This window comes from Hyperoodon ampullatus (genome assembly GCF_949752795.1).
Source record: "Hyperoodon ampullatus genome assembly, chromosome: 10".
NCBI classification, from domain to species: domain Eukaryota; kingdom Metazoa; phylum Chordata; class Mammalia; order Artiodactyla; family Ziphiidae; genus Hyperoodon; species Hyperoodon ampullatus.
In genome coordinates, this window is record NC_136923.1 from 40793115 (window position 1) to 40808950 (window position 15836).

Sequence of the window (15836 nt, forward strand, 5' to 3'; positions counted from 1 at the left end):
ATCTTCTTTATCCATTCATCTGTTGATGGACATATAGGTTGTTTCCATGTCTTGGCTATTGTAAGTAGTGCTGCTATGAACATAAGGGTGCATATATCTTTTCAAATTATAGTTTCGTCTGGGTATATGCCCAGGAAATTGAATTTTTAATTAAAAAGCTTCTGATGGTTTCAGTGGAGAATTTTACCACATATTTAAAGGATAATTAACACCAATTTTACACGTTCTTTGCCAGAAAATATAAGAGGAAGGAGCACTTCCTAACTCATTATATGATGTCTGTATTATCCTGATAACCAAAATCAGGCAAAGACAGTACTGAACAAACTACAGACTGATATCTCCCATGAACTTAGATGCAACAATTTTTAACAAAGTACTAACAAATCACACCCAGCAGTATATTAAGATGATTATACACAACAGCCAAGTGGAGTTTATTCCAGGTATGCAAGGCTGGTTCAATAATCAAAAACCAATCAGTGTAATCCATATCAAAAGTCTAAAGAAGAAAAATCGTAAACACATAAAATTCATTCAACAAAATCCAACACCCATTTATGATAAACTGTCATCAAAGAATAGAGGGAGAACTTCCTCAACTTGAGAAGGAGCATCTACAAAAAACCTACAGCTGACATCATAGTTAATAATGAAAGACTACATGTTTTCACCCTAAAGTTGGGAACAAGGCAAGGATACTTGCTGTCATCACTCTTATTTAACATAGTACTGGAGGTCCTGGTTAGCACAGTAAAGCAAGAGAAGGAAATACAAGACATATAGATTGGAAAGGAAGAAAAAAATCTGGCTGTGTTTGTAGATGATATGATTGTTTATGTAGAAAATTCCAAGGAATCTACCCTCACAACCCCTAGAACTAATTAGTGAGTTTATCAGTGTCACAGGATACACTATCAACATGTAAGAAACCATTAATTGCATTTCCATTTAGTAACAATGAACCTATTTTATTCAAAATCCTGTAATAAATATTCGTAGCAGCTTTACTTATAATAGCAAACAGCCAGAAACAACCAAAATGTCCTACAGTAGGTGAACGGTTAACCTGTGGTACAGCCACACCATGGACTTCTCATGTACAACACAGATGCACCTCAGAAGCGTGTTGCTGGGTGAAAGAGGCCAGCTACAAAAAGTAGGACACTGTGTGATTCCACTTATATAATATTCTTGAAATAATATTTTAGAGATGACAAGCAGATTAATAGCTGCCAGAGATTAAGGGATTGGAAAGGCAGAGGGAGTGGGGTGGCTATAAAAAAAAAAGGGTAACATGAGGGAGCTCTGTGGTGATGGAACAATTAATGTGTTTTGATTCTTAGTAGTGGTTACATAAAGCTACACATGTGATAAAATGACATAGAACTGCTTACATACGCGCACACACACACACAAATGAATGTATGTAAAACTGGAAAAGTCTGATAAGCTCTCTAGATTGTACCAATATCAGTTTCCCGGTGTACTATAGTTTTATGCAGGGTGTCATTGGGGGAGACTGGGTAAAGGGTACACAGAACCTCCCTGTACATTTCTTTGTAACTTCCTGTGAATCTTTACTTCAAAACAAAAAGTTTTAAAATAAAGCCTCCTGGGCTTCCCTGGTGGCGCAGTGGTTGAGAGTCCGCCTGCCGATGCAGGGGACGCGGGTTCGTGCCCCGGTCCGGGAGGATCCCACGTGCCGCGGAGCGGCTGGGCCCGTGAGCCGTGGCCGCTGAGCCTGCGCGTCCGGAGCCTGTCCTCCGCAACGGGAGAGGCCACAACAGTGAGAGGCCTGCATACCGCAAAAAAAATAAAAAATAAAAAATAAAATAAAATAAAATAAAGCCTCCTAACGCTCCCTAGTTTTGTGCCTGGTCCTCCACCCCATCCCAAAATTAAGTCACCATTGTTTTGTTTCATCGTCGTTCTTCCAAAGACTTTTTAAAAATGCACATACAAGTATATTTGCAATAGAAGTGTATTGTCTTTTCTAGACAATGGTTTCATGTTATACCTACTGTTCTGTGCCTTGCTTTTCTTTTCACTGAGTAGAGATCGTTCCCTATCAGTCATGGTTTATTTTTTCAAATTCAGAGATAACATTGATACTTCTGCCATATGCTTTAACCAGTTTTCAGTTAACAGACTTCTGGGTTCAGTCCTTTGCTTTTAGGAACAATGCTCTGGTGAAAGACCATACACATTTGCTATTTTGCAGGTATGTGAATATATCTCTAAGATAAATTGCCAGAAGTTGTAATTCTGGATTAGAATTTATTTGTACTTGTAATTTTCGGAGATACTGCTAGACTGCCCTGCATCTGATTTGTACCATTTCACACACTTCCAGCAGCGTATGTCCTCACATTATCCCCAGTAGCTACTTTGAGATTTTAGGACTTTTTGACAATATGTTAGGTTAGAAATGGTATCTTTTCATATTTTCAAAAGTGATTTGTATTTCTTTTTCTGTAAACGGTGTTCATATTCTTTCAGCCATTTTTCCTGTTCATTTTCTTTTTGGCCTTTATAGGAGTTGGTTGATTTGTAGGAGTAGTTTATGTAATAAGCTCTGTGTCTTTGATGTGAGGTTCAATACTTTTTTCCTGTTTATCATTTGCCTTTTGACTTTTCGTATTGTTTTTTGGGGCACGTGGAAGCTTTTTATTTTTCTGTAGTCCAACTTATCTTTTGTGGCTTCTAGATTTTGTGCCAGTTAGAAAGATGTTCTCCACACCCAGGTTATAAATTTCATGGTATTTTAATGCTTTCTGGTATAGCCCTATTGAAATCTGGAGTCACCTCCCCACAGTGGTGCTGCTGGGCGTAGCCTTAGGCTGTAGACTTTATTTCTGGCCCTGGATCTGATTTCATGGGTCTCCTCGGCCTTGTTGGAAATCTGGGTCACTGCTAGAACCAGATCAAGTTCCTCTCACATCCTCCATAAAGTGGTGCTTTACAGGGAAAGGAAGGAAGGGGAGGACATTGGATGATCTTCTGGCTCTTATCCCATCTCTCAGCAACCTTTATTCCAAGAGATAAACTCTAGTAGAAGTGGTTTTTGTCCCCTATGTGCTCTGGGAGTTAGTGGTTGGGTGACAGAACCCCTTTGCCAGTCTCCAGGGAAGGGAAACGAAACTTCAAGGGCCATTTCCTTCCACTGAGCATTTGTGCAAATCCTAGTTAAGTTGCTTTTCCACAGGGACAGGCTGCTTGAATCCCTGGAGTCTAAAACTGTCCTTTGTCACAGTGAGGGGGACTTGGGAGTCTTGTCCACTTTCAGCAGCATAGCTCTGGATTTTCTCAGAATGAAGTGCTAGTTAGTGGTGTGTCTCTGCAAAGACTTGTGTTTTCGCAATGGGTGTGAAAAACATTTGCTTAGCATAACTTTTCCCCCTTTAGGAATAGCCAAACTAGAAGAAGGACGGCTTACTGGGAGTGTGACCGGAAATGACATCACCGCCCCTCCAAACAAGGAGCTCCCACCAAGCCCAGAGAAGAAAACAAAGGTAGGTGCCAGAATGGTGGGTTGTCTTCTGCTGTAATTTTTAAAAACTATCTTCTGCTTATTATTGCTTGAGTCATGCAAATGAAATTTCTTTTTTCTGAGCTATTATGAGTCCTTCCTCAAGTTTGGACATGCTTAGAAAATATTTTATATTCCCATTTTACCATGGTGGCCTAACTCAAACCTTTAAATCTTTGCTTTTGACCATATTATCTTGAATATCTGTTCTGTAGATGTTGTTTCTGCTTCCCTTAAAAACAATAATAAAGGGAATTACAGAATTATTCAGAAATCCATTCTGAAGTCTCTGTTAATGAAAAAGGAGCACAGATTTTTAAGGTGGATCATAGCTCCAGACATTTATTGGTACTTATTGCAAAGTACAAATACCACATTTTAGTGTGGGCTTAAAACAGGACGTTGATATTGCCTCATAGAGGTGCAGATACTAAATAGCCTAATCACCTGTTGGTGACTTTCTTCACAGAATTATTGCAGGCTTCAAAAGTTAGTTAATTGTTTAAAGTTATGACTGAATTTAAATCTTCAGGTGCCAAACTGCTGGAATTTATGACACTGTCATTAAGAAACAATTCCCAGTTTTCTTTATCTGCATCCTGGCATCTTTCCACTATTTACTGAGCTCAGAAGAAAGGAGTGCTAATTTTCAGTTGCATCTATCCTCATTGCTTATAATTTTGCTTTGAATTGTGCAATTTATACTTTTTTTTAAATTTGTTTTTATTCTTGTCTGTGTGTTTGATGTTGGCCTTTAAAAAAAAAACAACAAATCAACTTAAAGCCTTTGGCCACCACTCAACCTGCAAAGACTTCAACATCGAAAGCCAAAACACAGCCCACTTCTCTCCCTAAGCAGCCAGCTCCCACCACCTTTGGTGGGTCGAATAAAAAACCCATGAGCCTTGCTTCAGGCTCAGCACCGGCTGCCCCACCCAAACGCCCAGCTGCTGCCACTGCCAGGCCTTCCACCTTACCTTCAAAAGACGGGAAGCCCAAGGTAAGTAGTCACCTGAGCACCGTGCCAGGGAAAAGTTTTCCCCTCCGAGTGTCAGGTAGTCAGGCTCTGTTGCTTCCAGACATGGAAGCAGGCTGGTGGAACTAGAGGAAAGGAGAGGGCAAAGGGGGAAGGGTAACTCAGATCATTTTGGAAGCTCTTGATGCCGACATGAAATTCGGTGGCCTGTTTTCCTTTGTGCCTTTTCTGCCCTGGCTGGAGGCACTCTTGCCTCTGCTCTGGCTCCTCCTTTCTCCCAGCTCCTCCTCACTCTTCGTCTGTTTACATACTGGTTAACCAGTTTCCCCACTCCACATGCCAATCATATACTCATTTTTGGTGTAATTCCGCCATCAAATTCCCAGTCAAATTCAATGCTTTGTCTTTCTTCTTAATCATCCCGCAGAAGTGAATTTCCTCCATTAGTTGATTCGTGATTAGCTCTTCCAGCTTATCTTCCAGCAGATTCCAGCATCAGGTGGTAACTTACTTTGCTTTTGGCATTAGGCTACCTCTCACTGGGCTCCTTCTGCAGTTCTTCAGTTTTCCGGGTCACCCACACGTTATTATTGCTTAGAAACGGGTCAGTTTGGAACAGCAGTAGCTTCACAGGTTTGTTCTTGGAGGAGAGGGTGGGTGGAATCTGTGACTGCCTTTTCTAACATCTTGTTTTCTTTGAGAAGGGCCTTTTAGGTCAGCCTGATATTACTCTTTTTTTTTTTTTTTTTTTTTTTTTTTTTTGCGGTACGCGGGCCTCTCACCGCTGCGGCCTCTCCCGCTGCGAAGCGCAGGCTCAGCGGCCATGGCTTACGGGCCCAGCCGCTCGGCGGCACGTGGGATCCTCCTGGACCAGGGCACAAACCCGCGTCCCCTGCATTGGCAGGCGGACCCTCAACCACTGCGCCACCAGGGAAGCCCCGATATTACTCTTTAAAATCATGATGAGGAATAGTTTACCATGTTGAAATGTCAGTGTTTTCATTTAATCTTGTAAAGCAAACTGGTGGAACCTAGGAATTGTAGGCTAGGTTGAAACCCTGGCCAAGAAACTGAGAAATCCTAGTATAGACTAGGAATTATAAAATCTCATAAAGCTTTCTGATCCTCATTTACCCAGTTGACACTGCTTTTCTTGATGTTTAGAAAACAATTTATTTGAATAAGAGGGCAGAGGGAAGGTGGCTGGAGCCGTGGCAGCAGCTCCTCCCTGACACAAATCCTGGGGGAGACAGAGGAGGCCATGGGAAGGAGGGGGTACTGTCTAGTGAAGTTCACTCTGTAATAATAACAAAAATGAAGCATACTGTAGTGGTTTCTTTATAGACATTAACTCTTTTAATTCTCTCTCTCAACAACCCATAATGTGGATTTTAGTATCCTCATTTCAGAGCTCAGTTAAATAACATTTCTGTAGTCCAGTGCTAATAAGCGGCAGAGCCCGTATTTGAACTTGGGTCTAACTCCAACACTGGTGCGCAAGGCCTCTATCCACACTCTTGTTTCCTGTCTTTTTGCCATGCAGCTTTTAGACAGCATTTTGAGATACTGCTGACCTGAAGAGGTGATGTGCCTCATAATGATTACCGTTGTTTATCTTTTAGATAAGAAACAGATGGAAACATTTTGAGAGATGGATAAAACTAAAGCCTAATGAAATTTGTTTTTTTCCTTATTTGGTAGAAAGATTTATAGGAGCAAACAAAGGGGAAAAAACTATTCAGAAAAAACAAGATCTGTGATTCTGGCAGAGGAGAAAATATAATTGAGAAAACAGGAGAGTGACTCCAACTCTGAGAGCAGGCTGGTTCTGCAGCCTGCTGAGGCCAAAAGCCTGATGTCTAAAGAACATCACATCCTTTAGAGATTTCTATCTCAAGCAACTTTTTTCTAACTTATTTTATTATTACTCTTACTAGCAAAATATAAGACCCCGCCCGATTATTCTGACTCATAGTATTGAAAATTTGAAGGAGACCCCAGAGAGCATCTGGTTTAGTCTTTACATTTTAGAGTAAACAGAGCAGGAGTCCCTCTGCACGGAATCCCACGACATGCTCGAGACAGAGCTGGTAGCTGGACCACTTCCCCTGATTCCAACCTTGGGGTTCTTTAACACCATGCTTGGGCCCTTCGTTTGTAGGAATGGTCACTACCCTGCATTTGCAGGGTTAGATTTTATTTAAATGGCTGCCAGCCCTTAATTTCTGAGAACCTCCTTAGCTGATTTTCCGTTTAAGCAGTATCCTGCTTGTCGCCACCAACATACTACCCTCTGTGTGGCCATTTCTCTTGGAGTATAAGAGCTGGATCCCCTTTGTCTGTTGTTTGGCTTACTCTCTTGAGTAACATGGTATATTTGCTTATCAAAACAGTCTGTTCATTGCCTATTCCTGTAGAAACCAGGCTGTATTGATTCCTTCCCTTCCTTGATAGTGACTACATGCCCAGCCTCCATGGAAGAGGAGCTAGAGTGACCCAGATGGCCTGTGTCTGCACTTGAGAGGCTTTTCCCTTTTGCTTTCAGTCAGAACTGTGGCATTGGCCTCCTCATTCCCCCTGTTGGTCAGGCCTGCACCCTCCACTGCCGCTTCTCACTGTCCCTGTGCTCTTACAGAATCCTCATCCTCCCATCCCTAACATCACTTATTATCAAGGCTGGTCCGTAGCGATCCTTTGTTCCAGCCTCCTTTGTCCAGATGAGGAAATAAAACCCAGAGAGGCTCAGTGATTTGCCCAAGATCACACTGTGAGTTGGAGGCCTGCCTGGGGCTGGAACTTAGACCTGACTGATTTGGCCAATGCAGTTTCCAGCTGCAGCTCCATCCTGTTCGGAATTCACTGGGTGCATCTTAGCCAAAAGAATGGCTGAATTTGACTGAACATTTTAAATTTTTTGTTTTATGTATTTGTTTGATCTCTGGTCAAATATTAATACCTTAAATACATAAGTATTTAATGCAGTGGATCCTGAGGCAGACATACTTTGTGGTGTGGGGTATTTTCAGGGCTGTTCATTCTCACTGGTTCAGGTTGGATTCAGGTGGTTTGACTCCCTGTTTCCTGATCCCCAATCACACGACACCCTACATGGCCATTTCTCATGTTGTGTGGAGGACTTTGATCATATAGCCACATATATTTCCTATCAGTGGCTGCCAAACCCACAGTACCCCTGCTTTCTGGCATAAGCTTATATGGAACCATCCTTTGGCGTGACTTCCTCGGCCTATTGCTGACCTGCAGCTCTTATTCCCACTTTCCTATTAGCAGCCTGTTGCAGAGGCAAAGATTCCTGAGAAGCGGGCCTCACCATCCAAGCCAGCCTCGCCATCCAAGTTGTCCTCTGCCCTGGCCAGTAGGCCTGGCTCCAAGAGCACCCAGACTGTTCCAAAAGCCACAGCAGCTGCCACTCTTGCCTCAGCTGGGCCAAGCAGTAGGAGCCCCTCTACACCCCTGCCCAAGAGGCCCACTGGTGAGTACTGCGCTTCCCTCCCACAGGAACCAGTGGGGAGGAGGGTGGGGCCTTGGCTTTTTGCTCCAGCCGTAGCGCCAGCCGGCATCACAGACAGCTATGCAGACCTGCTTGTGCACCAGTCCTTAATGAGGTCTGTTGAAAAGTAATAGCCTCGATCTCCATGTGAGGTTAGTAAGTATGTGTATCCAGAAAAATCCTGAGTGAAGGGGATTCTCATGAATTCCAAGGTAGAATTTACTATTCCTTTCTTAGTAACGCCACAGCACCCAGCACGTTGTGTTCGTGGACTTTCATGATAAGAAATAGGCCATTCAGAGAAAGGCCACGTAGAAGGGAAGGCATTATCGACTGCAGAAAAAAGTAAGACACAGTGCTTGACCATGGACGTTCCATCAGGGCGTGGTCTTTACTTGGCTGTCTGATTTACTAGTTTGTTCTCAGATACTAGCACAGCCCCTGGCTCAGACAGTTTAGTAATTGTTGAATGAATGCATGAACCTCAGTTTTGGATGAGCCATTCAGTAGGTTATTTTGTTAATCGTGATGTTAAAAAGTATACATTTGTGCAGCGGTCAAGACTGAGGGGAAACCTGCAGACATCAAGAAGATGGCTACGAAGTCTGCACCAGGTAAGACTCCATCCGCCGCTTCATGGATCCCAGATTTAAACCCCCACCTCGTCCATGGCTTTAAGGCTCCCTTTGCTGTCTCCCCTGCACACCTGTTATCTCTCACTCCCACCTTTGCAGCTGACGTGAGTCGCCCAAAGAGCACCTCCACCAGTTCCATGAAGAAAAGCGCCACCATCCCTGGGGCGGCACCCCCAGCAGGGGTGACTCCCAGCCGCGTCAAGCCCACAGCCACGCCTCCCCGGCCCTCTGGGACTCCTTCCGTGGACAAGAAGCCCACGTCAGCCAAGCCCAGCTCCTCTGCCCCAAGGCTGGGCCGCGTGGCTACCAATGCTTCTGCCCCTGATCTGAAGAATGTCCGTTCCAAGGTTGGCTCCACGGAAAACATCAAGCATCAGCCTGGAGGAGGCCGGGTGAGTCCAGGGAGCTTGGGGTCCTCGGCAGGCTGGCCCCTGCTTCTTCCCCTGCCACATCTAAGCACCGTTCCCAGGCATGTCCTTGCATCGGCTCAAGGGGCCCACCATGCAGGGAGCAGTCAGGACGTTGCATTCAGTGTCAGGGAATTTCATCCTGGGCTCCGCCTCCCAGCAGCAGCAAGCAGGTGGCTCTGAGCTTTCTCTTCTCCTCTCCTGTTCTGCATTTTGGGGTTTAGGCTTACATTTTTGGAGGAAAAAGTGTTCTGCTTTACAAAACAAACAGAGGAGGCCTCTGAGCCTTGAACAGGTGAGAGACACTGGGCGGGAACCTGGTTTGTTCTGTTTCTTACCCCTGCACTGTGAACAGCAGGATAGGCAGAAAGAAGATGGACCGCCTCTTTGTTCTCTAAGCTGTGTCTTGGGTGGAGAGTCTGTCTGAACGAGGACTAGTGTCCTCTTGTGGCCAGGGTGACTTGCTGCAAGCCCCTGGCTTTCCTAAACAAAGGACCTTGATAGAGTGTTGAGATGGAGAAGCATGGCTGGCCACAGCGCTTCACTTTAAGGACTTTCTGGGTGCATCCACCCCAGAATTATTTGTTAACTATTAGCAACCACGGGGATTTTATGTGTGAAAAGGTGGTGGCAAAAGTCCAAGTTCAAAGTCCCGGGAGCAGCAACCTTCTCACCTCCTGCCTCATTCTCTAGCACTTAAACCACCACCACCAGCGTGCGCCTCCCCCCGCGCCCCCGCCACTCAGGATAGGATACTTAAATTGCTTCAATCCAGAGCTGCTAAAAAATTGAAGAGGGTCCAAAATGAAGCAGAATCCTGGTGCTGTTGAAAGACACTGATGGAAAACTGGGATAAGGGCCCAAGAGTTGCTTTTGACAAGAGCTTATGGCTCTAACGTACCCAGCCAGGCATCTGGGGCTGTGGTGCTGATGGCCTGCCCGTTCCCCACCCAGCCCATGCTTTTCTTATGTTTTCATGGTGCAAAAGTTGCAGGAGGTCTTGGTGAAGAGTTGAGTAACTCAGTCTGGTGATGAAAGTATTTTCTGTTCCAACGTACCTGAGGGTGTGGCACTTCCCATCATGAGTAGTGGCTCCCTGTAACCATGGCAGCTTGCTTGGGGCATATCAGAACATGGGGCAGGGGGGTGGGACATTGTGATTTGAAAACCCCAGTACACACTCAGAAGAGAATCGCTCACTTAGCCTCCTTCTTGCCTCTTCTCCACGAATGGTGTCTTGAACTCTTCCTCGTGTCTCAAGTCTGGTCTGTAGCCCCTCTCCCTCCAGCTTGGTCTGCCCTGGCAAATCGGTGGTTTTTTTCTAGGAGCAAGGGTGACCTGTTTCTGCATGGTGGCCTGGCCTGGATGCGAGTCCCCTTCAGCCTTCTTCCCTTCTTAGTATCTGGGCTCTTGTCCTCTTGGTTTGAAATTTGCCCTCCCTTTATCTCCATCTAGGCCAAAGTAGAGAAAAAAACAGAGGCAGCTGCTCCAGCTCGAAAGCCTGAACCTAACGCAGTCACTAAAGCAGCCGGCCCAATTGGCAGTGCACAGAAACCGCCTGCTGGGAAAGTGAGTTTTATTTAGACTTTTACCTCTTGAAGGTAAAAGCTGGTCAACTGTTTCTTCCAGCCTCAGTCACTTTCCCTTCTATTGCACTTTTTTCCTATCCTTAACTAGTTTCTGCTTCTCCCCATGTTCCTTCCTCTGTGTTTGATGACTCAGGCATCACAAAATATTCTCTATTAACCTGAGAGTTAACAGAGCTAGGAGCCCACTAGCCCTTTAGGGAATATTTATTTAGCTGGATAAAATGGATCCAAACACTTTCAGTCACTTCCTTCACTCTGACCTTGATCTGAAACACACCCATTATGTACACAAACACACACAGAGTACCCAGCTTCTTCCTCGGTAAGACATGGCACTGGTAACCTTCCAGCAATAGGAACCCTGGAGCCCCTGTGCTTCAAGTTCAACTGAAGGCCCCTCTCAACACCTCTGGGTGTGGAGATAGCTTCATTTGTCCTGGTTCTCCAAGGACCTCTGTACTGAAAGTTAGGATGCTGATTCCCAGCAAAAACCCACTCAGCATAGGGATTGCACCGTCACCTGGATGCAGCAGGGAAATACTAGGTTCTTTCCCCTTGTCTCCACACCCTGGAGCCAGGGCCCTCCTCTTGCCCTGGGAACCTTCTGCCCTTATCTGTGGCAGATAGGTGGCCAGGGCAAGGACTTTGTATGGTTGGCAGGTGGAGAAGGCTGCGCCATGGTTCCTGAGAGCTTCTAGAGGTCCTGTAGGTCTCTGGTTCATTAGGAAAGTGGTTTGCTCACCAGTTGTTCATCATTGACTTTGTAAAGAAGGCAAGAACAGTTGGAGTTTCTCAGGGTAGATTACTCTGGGGAGAACCCTTCAGTTTGGGGGCGACATCATTTGTGAAGTGCTCTAAGAAAAGGAAGGAAGGACGCTGGCAACTATTCCTTCTTGAGAAGGCTCAAAAAGAATTCTTTGTCCCAGATCTTGGATCCTGAGCCTTTGTGTTGCTCCGTTCCAGGGGGAGCTGTTTATATGCAACACAGTGTGCAGGTGCCCCCCCCAGATTGTGCCTCACTGCAGCCCTGCCCAAAGCCTAGTCTCTTCACATATGAAACAGGGCACAGGATTGGACATCTGGAGGATTGTGGAAGGGGTTTTACCCTGGAATCAAAAAGAAGACTAGACTTAAACCTCAATTGCACTGTGCTTTCTTGAGTCCTGAGACAAGTGGGCTCTGCGTGGAAGTGTGGCTTCGGCCTGTGCCCCCTGGTGCCCAGGGTTCTGCATAGCAGGTCCAGCGGCCTCTGGTCCCTTCCTTCCCATCAGCGTCAGATCTGGGCCGTGAGCCAGCGGCCCCGGGCTTCTCCACACAGCCTTTGCTTCCTAGAGCAGGTCTGGCTGCAGGGATTCCAGGCCCCAGATTTAAGGGAAGTGCCATCCTTGGGTGAGGACAGGTCCGGATGAGCAGGACCCTTGCAGAGAGGAGCGTCGGGGAGAGAGCAGGCGGGGGGTGGGCCGTGGCTGAGTGGGCATTGGGGCCACTGCTGTCTGCACCCTGCGAACTGCAGCCGGCCCCCAGGAGCAGTGAGGATGCCCATGTAGCGCTCTGGCGACATCTTCTGTCCTTGTGTTGTTTGTTCGTGTTTTCACTCTCTTTCCTGCTCCTTCCAGTTCCTTGGCCTGTGCTTTTCCACAGCTGTTCTGCTGAAGGTGGGGTTTTAACAGCACTCCCTGCCGCTCATCGTGGTCACGTGTGTACTCACTGCCCGCCCCGTGTCGGTTCTAACCAGCCCTCTCCCTTTGTGTTGTTTTTTCTGTTCTCTAACACTCCAGGTCCAGATAGTCTCCAAAAAAGTGAGCTACAGCCATATTCAGTCCAAGTGTGGTTCCAAGGACAATATTAAGCATGTCCCTGGAGGTGGTAATGTAAGTATGCGCTCGGGGCCGCTGGCGTCTGAGGCACCCTGGAAAGAGGGCCGCCCCGCGCTGGCGGGCGAGCGGAGTCGGGGGGACCCCGATGCTCAAATGTGTTCAGACTGAGTGTTTCTGGTGAGCCCTAAACGACAGCTGGGTGACACCCACTTGGCATCTTTTGCCCCTGTGGGTGGGAGGCCTTAGGGGTTCAGAGACCTGGTCTGAGGGACGTGGTCTGTCTCGAGTCCGCTGTTGGGGATGCAGTGGTCCTCACCTGGAGACAGGTGTCCGGACTTGTCCAGAGCCCATCCTTGAGTCCTTGCTGTTGTAGAGCAGGGAGTTTGTGTTCCACGTGCTCCCACCCCTCCTGTGCCCTCCCTTCATCTCTGTGACTCTGCTCTTTCTCCTCTCCTCTCCCTGCTTCCTTCCCCCTCTTTTCCTTCTGCTCTCCTTCCCCCACTCTTTCCCTTTTCCAACCCCTCCCTCCTATTTCCTTTTCTTTTTGGCTCTTTCCCTCTCCCCTCCAGACATCCTGTTTATCATGCTGCTACTCTGTGCCACCCCTAAGATCTGTGCTAGGGACACGGGTGACTGGAGCTCACAGGGAGGTCCTGGTCTAGGGAGAGATGGGGTAGGTCACCACTGTCATCCGGCATGTGGAGAACACACTTGCATTTGCCACGTCCCTGTGACAGAGCCCTGCCCTCACCGCCTCTCCCCTCGCTTCTCTCCCACCCCAAGAGGGAGAGAGCTGCCCTGTCCTGGTCTCCCTTGGGTTCATTCAGTTCCTTCTCCTCTCTTTCCTGACCTGGATTAAGTCCCGCTCTGCTTACCCTCTTCATTTTTAGGCTCTGTCCCCCCGCCCCCTCGGTGGTCATGTCGTCCTGCCCATGGCTTACAGAGGGCCTGACCCTGCAGTTCTGCTGTGAGGGTGCAAACATAGAACCCCTCTTTCTTCCCCCCACACAACTCCCCTACTGCACGTCCTCCCTGGTCATCTCCCCACCACTGGCTCTTCCTGGCGTGGGCAGAAACTGCATCCTTGGCACTCGGGTGGCCGGTTCTTGGCCAACTTGGAAGTTGGCCAGAGATCAGCCACCCCAGTGTGGAAAGGCAGAGGTGGGTGAAGCTTTTAAAGGCAGTGTCTGGTTAAGGTGAGAAAGATCCAACCCGTGAAGGGCGCAGGTAGGCACTGGCCCTACCTTTTCCTCTCAGGCTTTGGCCTAGATGCAAACAGAAGGTGAACAGGGATTCTGAGGGAATTGGGTTGCGTGTGTGTGTGTGTGTGTGTGTGTGTGTGTGTGTGTGTGTGTGTGTCTGTGTGACACAGAAATGCATTTCTATATGTTGTGTGGTGTATGGCAGAGCTCTGAAAATAGTCCTCGTTTATCTGTCACCTAGTATGGTCTTCCCACACTGCCTACACATGACTTCAAACAAGATTTTTTTGGTGAGGGAATATACTTTTTAAAAGAGTTTTCATTTTAGGAGGTTTCCTTAAACAGCAGAGCATTAGGAAAATGCCTGTGACAGTGTTTCCAGTGGGAAGATGAGGGTAAACAGCCTGGACTAAGGCACTGTCGTGCCTTCCATCAGCCCCTCCATAAAGCCACCATAAATATACCTGTGTATAGGAAGGGTGGCCGCCAGCCGTACGCGTCTAACCCCATTCCCCCACAGGGCCCCCCTTCCCCCCAGAGAGAAATTCTGGGGTTACCACAGGGATTCGTGGCTTGGAACAGGATACTGGTCAGTACTCCCCACATGTCCCCACGTACACATAAACATGCCTCTTGTTGAGAACTGAGAGGCCATCGGGTGAGAACATAGCAGCTACTTCTGTGGCTGGTCCCAGTTTAAATGTTGCAGCAGTTTTAGTTCCATTTCACCCTTGCAAGGAGGGGTGTGTATGTTAATGGATTCTGAGACCTGTTGGCAGTGTCACTTCAGCAGCAGTATTGACACCTGCAGTGGCCTGCAGGCCAGGGGCAGATCACGTGAGCACACGGCTGGAGCGAGGTGCGGGAATGCCTGGTTGGTGGTGAACAGGCTGGTGCTGGCTGCCAGGCGTCACTGCAGGCGACTTTGGGGCTAGCACGAGAAACACACGTCCTAGGCCAGAGCAGCAGCACGTGGCTCCCTAAAGCCGAAGCCATCAGTGGAGGCTGGTGGCTAGGGGAGCGGGTTGGGGATATCTTTTGGCTTTTGGAAGCGGATTGTGGCTCTTCTATGTACCAGCCTGGGAAGGCAGAGCTTGTCTCAGAGGCTTTGTTAACTTAGTGAGATGCAATTAAGCTTTTTAAAACTTTATATATATATATATATATATATATATATATATATATATATATATATATTTATCTATTTATCTATTTATTTACTTATGGCTGACTTGGGTCTTCGTTGCTGCACGCGGGCTTTCTCTAGTTGCGGCGAGCGGGGGCTACTCTTCGTTGTGGTGTGCGGGCTCTAGGCCACGCAGGCTTCAGTAGTTGTGGCTTACGGGCTCTAGAGCGCAGGCTCAGTAGTTGTGGTGCACGGGCTTAGTTGCTCCACGGCATGTGGGATCTTCCGGCCCAGGGCTCAAACCCGTGTCCCCTGCATTGACAGGCGGATTCTTAACCACTGCGCCACCAGGGAAGTCCCTAAAACTTTTAATTATAGAAATTTTCAAACATATACAAAAGTAGAAAAAATGGTAACATGAACTGGATGTACTTTTTTACCCAGCTTCATTTATTATCTTTGTGGCCAGTCTTATCTATAAATGCCCACCCCAGTTATTTTGAAGCCAGTTCTAGTTATATCTTTTATCTGCAAATATTCTAATATGTAACTTTAAGAACTCTAATATACATATGTATATAATATAAAATCCCATAGCATGTTAAACAGGTTTGCTTAATCAGGAAACAAGTAAGGTCCATAAGTTGTGATTGGTTGATTTGCATCTTATGATCTTAGGTTTCTCTTACTCTACAAGTTCCCTGTTCATTTTTTCTTTTTTCACAGTAATATTTTTCAAGAGTAAACCGAGTGGTTTGTCCTAGAATTTGGATTCTGCTGAGGATGTCCCCATGGTTTCACTTAACATATTCGTTAGTCCCACAGTTTTCTTTAGATTGATTCAGACTTGATTTTTTTCCCCACATTTTTGCAAGACGTTCATAGGCAGTGGTGTTTCTGTCAGGAAACATAATGTCTCACTCTTCTCGTCGTCTCGCTCCTCGTGATGCTGGCGGCTGTTGATGCCCAAAACCATGAGTTCAGTGAAGGTGCACTGTGGTGAGACTCTAATTCTGCTGTCCCTTCTTCATTTATTGGCTG

General features: G+C 46.7%; 1 protein-coding gene across 1 annotated transcript in view; it reads left to right on the plus strand.

Moving 5' to 3' along the window:
* The window catches only part of MAP4 (microtubule associated protein 4), a gene marked incomplete at its 5' end in the record, with an annotated part of 111314 nt that overhangs the window by 89563 nt on the left and 5915 nt on the right, over positions 1 to 15836 (plus strand). The window contains 7 exon segments of the mRNA XM_079712600.1: positions 3409 to 3515; positions 4317 to 4532; positions 7800 to 8001; positions 8574 to 8633; positions 8754 to 9046; positions 10517 to 10630; positions 12429 to 12521. Of these exon segments, the coding sequence (XP_079568726.1) occupies positions 3409 to 3515; positions 4317 to 4532; positions 7800 to 8001; positions 8574 to 8633; positions 8754 to 9046; positions 10517 to 10630; positions 12429 to 12521 (1085 nt within the window).